This window comes from Gavialis gangeticus, unplaced genomic scaffold (genome assembly GCF_001723915.1).
Source record: "Gavialis gangeticus isolate Ggan-Ray unplaced genomic scaffold, GavGan_comp1, whole genome shotgun sequence".
Classification (NCBI taxonomy): domain Eukaryota; kingdom Metazoa; phylum Chordata; order Crocodylia; family Gavialidae; genus Gavialis; species Gavialis gangeticus.
In genome coordinates, this window is record NW_017729034.1 from 35,152,134 (window position 1) to 35,158,333 (window position 6,200).

Sequence of the window (6,200 nt, forward strand, 5' to 3'; positions counted from 1 at the left end):
AACCATCACTTCCCATTGGGATGGCTGCAAAATTTTGTGGCGTGACTTGAGGAAAGTAGGGGGAGGAAGATGACAGCTGAAGTGGACTCAGTCCAGAAACCAGTCAGGGGTCAGCCTAGGAAGCGCAGAGGGCTTTAAAAATGCTTGCAAGCATGCTGCTGCAGCATGCCCACTTGCTCATGCCTGACAAAGAACAGGCATGAATGCAAAGAAGCCAAAGACTGCCAAGTATGTGTCAGTGGCAGACCGTGCCAAGTAGTATCCTGCAGGTACCTTACATGCAGATGTTGACAAACTCTTCTGCATCACCTGCAACCTGGCCCTAGATGTAACTAGGAAAGGCACCATCAATTGGCACCTGGAGTCAGAGATGCGCATGAAAAAGAAAGTTGTTGCAGAGGTTGACAGTCAAAAGCAGCAGCAAACAACCATGCCCTCCCTCTTCAAGAAGGGTGTGTGCAGACAAAATAGGGGCCCTAAATTGAAGCGGTGGGTTTTAAAAAACACTGCTTCAATTTAGGGCTAATTAAACCCCCATGTCGTACACACACCCTGATGACTTACCTGCTTCTCTGGTGGGGAGAAGAGTGCAAGCTGTTGGTGGGCGGAGCAGCCCCTGGGCTGCAGAGTGGGGCAGGTGCTTACCTCCATGGCAGCAGTGGCCCCCCCCACCCCCAAGAGGCACCCGCCCATAGGCACCTGGCTCAGGCAGTCCTGGGGGTACCACAGCCACAGAGGGAAGCACTGGGCCCCTGTGCAGGTCAGCTGGCAGCAGGGGGGGCGGGGCAGGCATGGAGATAAAGCTCACCACTTTTCTTGGGCAGAGCCCCACTTTTCCAGGTTGCTGCCAGGCTGTCTGCAGGGCTTCCTGCAGAGCTGTGGAGCTGTACGGAGCTGTACGGTGCTTCATTCTGCGGCTGTAGGGGCAGCAAACTAGAACTCCTTCAAGGAATTTTAGTTTGCTGTGCCCCAAGTCATTTGATTTTACACCTCTGAATTTCTTACAGCCACTGGAATTAACACGCAATACGCTGCCGAGGCATGCAAACACCGACACCATTAAAGTGGTGCAAAAGCATTTAACCACTTTAAAGTGTCGTGCACACACGGCGCTCATTTAGTCTACACCCAGCTGAAGACGACAGGCAGCAGGCTGGCAAGGCAAGAGGCAGCATTTTTCTTATGGAGGCATTTGCAGCAGTGAATATCTTGCTGGAGAAGCTGGATCACCTGAAGCTGAGGGACTACCTGAAAAAAAAAGGTGCCAATGCTGGCAGTTTTCCGTGTGCTAACAAGCTACGACAGGACTATCTCCCTGCAGTCATCACTTTGCACACTGAGTCCACAAAGGCTGCCCTGTCAGAGTATGAGTCCTTTTCGGTTGTGGCTGATGAAGCTACCGACCCTTAGGAGAACCTCCTGCTGCAACTTTTATTTGCACCAGGGAGCTGGACTGACAGGGACCTCCCTGTATTTCAGACCGAGCCAGTCCTCACTTCAGGCAATTTTTCCACTGTCTCTCAAGCCATAGTGAAGGTACTTTGCAACATGGCATTGACTTTAACCAGGTCTCAGGCTTCCTCTTCAACATTGCCACGTACACGTGCAAAGCTTTCTCCGACATGCTCAAAAGAATGCTGCCCAATGCTGTTCATGTCACCTGCAATGTGCACGTTCTCTTTCTAGTAGGTGATATCTGGTGCATATAGTTCCCAGAGGTGTGCAGCCTGTTGTCCTCCTTCAAAAAAGCCTCCAAGTACTGTCCAAGGTCTAAGATCTGCTATGGGGACTCCATTGCCAGTCAACATGGGGGCCCACATGCTACTGCGTTCCTGCCACCGGAGCCTGTCCTCACCCGTGGAACTTGTGGTTCAGTAAGGCCCATTACCACGCCGAACACATGCAGTATTACTAGCAGTCCATGAGCGAGAAGCTGGATATTGTGCCCAACTCAGTGCCTGCTCAAGCACTGGTATCTCTTGGGGTGACCTGACCTTCAGGATCAAGTGACGTTTGTGGCTGAGAATGACACTGCGTTCATGGTTTGAAGGAAGGCAGCGTGTGATCCACTGGGCATACAACAAACTGATGAACTTGATCAGCTGGATGGAGAACAGGGCATCACAAAAACTGTCAAGTTGTCCTCAAGATAACCATGGAGATGGGAGCCGTTCCAGATATTGGTTGAGTTTTACTGCTATTACAGGTACAATCCATCCCTTCTACCGTGGTTCAGAAAATCAGCTGCCCCATCCTATGTGCTGTTCACAGTTTGGACCCAAGTCAGGTATTTCTGCTGAGGTGGGATCCTAAACTTCTGAAAATAATCCTGGGTTGGGAGCAGACCATGATGGTAAGCATGCCACTGACAAACTGCACAGGACTGCCAGATGCCTGTAAGTGTGCCTGAATTTTGGGACTCCGCCCGTGACCAGCTTCTCCACCTGTACGCCCAAGCACTGTCTCAGCATCTCAACAAACTCAGTGGATGCTGAGCATGCCATCTATGCTTACAGATGAGCACTCACCCTACAGAAGCAGGCAGTGTCCCTCTCAAAAGCAGTTGGGTGCAGCATGGTTATGTTTAATTCCTGAACAGTCTCTCTCAAGGTTAGCATAGGTTCAGTAGCATGCTCTTGTTAATGTCCTGTAACAAACTGTATATACCTGATGTTCCTTCCAGTTCATGTTGTGCATAGTACACCTTTATTTTCCTAAGGTCTTTCTGTGTATAGTTTAATTTAAGTGCTGACTTAATAAAGTATATATAGTTGGTGTTAGTATAGTACTGGTTTTCCTTTTTAATAACATTTACACTTGGTATTTTTAAAAGTCATTGTCTCCGTTGCTTTATTTTAGCCAGGTAGCTTGCTTTACAATTCAGTTGGGTACGGGAGCTGTTTAATTGCCAAACTTAAATTGTTTGTTTACTCCATAATTTTTGCCAGCCACTCTTTGAAGAGAGTGAGAATTAGTGAATTAACAAGGCAGGCAGCTCCAGCTAGGGCTTTCAATCCATGCCTGGGAGGGGTGGGAGTTGCAGTACCCCTCAGCCAATTAGGGGTGTTGGGGGCGGGGGGGAGGCGCCTTGCTCCACCTTCAAAATGGCTGCCCCAGGTATGATATGGCCATGAAACTGGGGGCCCCAGCCGCATTACACCCATGTAACTGGTTGCTGGGGTCCATGAGTTTGGTAGGTCCATACACATAAATCAGTAAAAGTGATTGGAAATCGATCAAAACCCATAACTGTACAGAAGTTCAGAGAGCACAGACTGGCTTAAAAATGGGGAATCCCAGTCTAAGGTAGCTCTGAATCATCGTGGTATCAGACTTAATCAGTTTAGGTTAGACCAGTGCATTGCGGGTGTCTGAGCCTGGCTGCACCCACACATGACCCTGTGACATGCCAGGCAGGGCCCAGTGCTGGGAAGCTCCTGGGCTGGCAGAGTCATTGGGAGAGGGGCAGGCATGGCTGGGAAGTGCAGTGGGCTGTCGGTGTGTTAGGCCAGGACTCCAGGGATGAGGGCAAAGCAATGGGACCCAGCTCCAAAGATGCTGAGCCAACTTGTGAGGACAGAACTCTACTGCTGCCTGCCCCACAGTGCTGCCTAGGCAGCCAGCTGTGACCTGCCCCACCATTCACCTGGCCATCTCCAAGACTGCCCATTTCATGGGCCACTGACACGGACAGCAACTTGGGGGTGAGCAATCCCCCTGCAGCAGTTGCTGCCCCATGTAGTGCTGGACTTGGCCCCTGCCCTTGCCCCATGCCTAGGGCCAGCGGGGCTGCTCTGAGGGGGTCCTCAGGGAGTGGCACACTGAGGCCAGAACTCCCACCCTGCCGGGCACCTCACCAGGCAAGTGGCAGGGCACAGCAGAACAGAGCTGGCTGTCCAGGCAGTGCTACAAAGCAGACAGCAGCAGAGCACTGTCTGCATGGAACAGCTTGGTATCCTTGGAGCTGGAGCCCACTGCTTTGCTCCTGCCCCACCCCTGGGGGTGTGCATCAATGACAGCCCCAGCCCTGCACACTTGCAGCCATCTGCATTTCGCAGCCATGCCTGCCACTGTTTTAGTGCCTCTACCTGCCCAGGAACTGCCCAGCATCAGGCCCTGTCTGTAGCCAGGCTTGGATGGTGTGTCTGGCTGCCATGCTGGGCTGGGCCAGCGGGGGACAGCCCTAGGTCACTAGAGTACTGGGTGCAGCTCACCCTTGTCCTGCCCTCCCCACCAGCCCCACTGACAGCTACCTTAGACCTGAGTCAGCACAGCTTGGGGGCTCATGCAGCAGGAGCTTCTATCAGCCCGCTCCCCATCACTGCCAGCGGCCAGCTGTCAGCAGTGGTGGCAGGGGCATGGGAGTGGAGGCAGTCTACTGGTAAGCATGCAGGAGCACCTGAACCTGCTGGCCAAGGCGACTGCAAGCAGCATGCATACTCCCCTCCCTCACTGCAAGGGCAACCATCTGTTCCATTCGCTCCTGACCTAATTTTGGTCACTTAAAGTGCAAAATTTAGACCACTTCCACTTTGAGCTTTTTGAATGTCTGTACTTAGCTTATGAAAGTAAAAGGTGAAAACTATCACAATAACCCTGCACAAAAATTAAAACTAGTCAAGCTCATTATGCCTATGTAGAAAAAAACATTTTTTTCTTACATTTCTGCTCTGGCTTATACTAAAATGCAGATGCTATAGTCACTGAAACAGAAAAGTCTACTTTTTTTTCCTTTAATGCTTTTTTGAGCATTAGTTCATCTCTGGAAGTGCAAAGTACATCCAGTAGCCTCAACAGTCAATTATCACTGTTTGCAATTCGTAATAAACTTTAACAGGGATAGCTGCCTTTTCACATTTCCTATAAAGAGCCAAATCCAGGATATCAAAACATTAAATATTTTCACAGCAAAGTTTTCCATTCAATATTAAATGGATATGCTTGACAAGCCTTATAATTTTTTCTTTATATAAATTATATTTTTGTTTTATTCTAGATTTTATTCCATTTCAAGTTTTATTAGTAATATTTTTAAATGCAGATTCGATTTACAAGCGGAAATTTGTTTTAATTGATTAAATATATTCAAAAAGTTAAAGGCAGGATTTTAAACCAGGGTTTCTTACTCTCTGCATAACTGTTATTTGTACTGGACCTCTTGAGAGTTTGAATTTCCTGAGAAAGCATGGATAGCCGGTCTGACTGAGTGGGTGTTTCATCATCATCTGGGTCAGGCGATTCCTGCATCATTTCCTCTATTTCTTCAATCACCTTTACAAAAAAAAGAGAAATGCACATACATATAGACATACTTGGGATAAAAATTAAACAAAATGACTTGTACTGTTAGTACATTCTAGCTCATCTTTTTATATTTGTAAGGTTTTCTAGTTTTAGATATATTTTTCTATAAGCACAATTTAGTGTTGCACAGCAAAGTCAATTTTGACACCGGATTCAGGCTTATTAATGCAAAATTAGAATATAAATAGAAAATAAGACTATTTTATTTGGCCTTCTCACAAAAAGTGTACAAGATGAATATGTTCAGTTTGATGACTAAATATTAAAAGGATGAATCTGTGTAGTTATACAAAGACCTATGCATCTTCATTGGTAGATAATCTTCAAGAATGAGCTTGAACTCCCTTTCCTGATATTCAGTATAAGTTTTATTTCTTAATTTCATCCCATTTCCTCAAATTAAGCCATTTAGTACCATCATAAATAACTATTTTAGTTCCTGATATTTTTATTCTTCAAAATATATATACAGAGGGTTATGCTGCCCCTTGATCACATACAATAAAACTAATTTTATTGCTACCTTATTCTTTCTATGCAAGTCTCTCTCTCCAGCCTCTCAGTTATTTTTATTGTTCTTCTGTAGACATTCTCCAACTTCCAGGTTGGAAGGTAGGAAAAGGGGGAAGGGAGGAAGAGAGAGGTCTGCCTGGCTGGGGAGCAGGAACTCTGGGGGGTTGTGTGGGTACATGGGAGTCTCTTATATTGCAGACTGCTGGGAACTCCAGTGAATGGGAAGCTGAAAGTCCAGAAGGAAACACTGGCAGCAGCAGCACAGCCCAGCCAGAGATACTTGGAGTGAGTGATGTGCCCTTAAACAGGTAGTGTTCCCTTTTTGTTTGCATTTATTTTTAGTAAGCATTGACCCGGAGGTACAGGGTTTCCCAGGGGGGGTT

The 6,200-nt window shown here is 47.4% G+C and overlaps 1 protein-coding gene across 1 annotated transcript in view; it reads right to left on the reverse strand.

The window, feature by feature from the left end:
- The window catches only part of FEZ2 (fasciculation and elongation protein zeta 2), an 82,660-nt gene that overhangs the window by 62,274 nt on the left and 14,186 nt on the right, over window positions 1-6,200 (reverse strand). Inside the window, exon 4 of the mRNA XM_019527133.1 lies at window positions 5,127-5,271. Coding sequence (XP_019382678.1) covers window positions 5,127-5,271 — 145 coding nt within the window. The remainder of the gene's footprint in view (window positions 1-5,126; window positions 5,272-6,200) is intronic.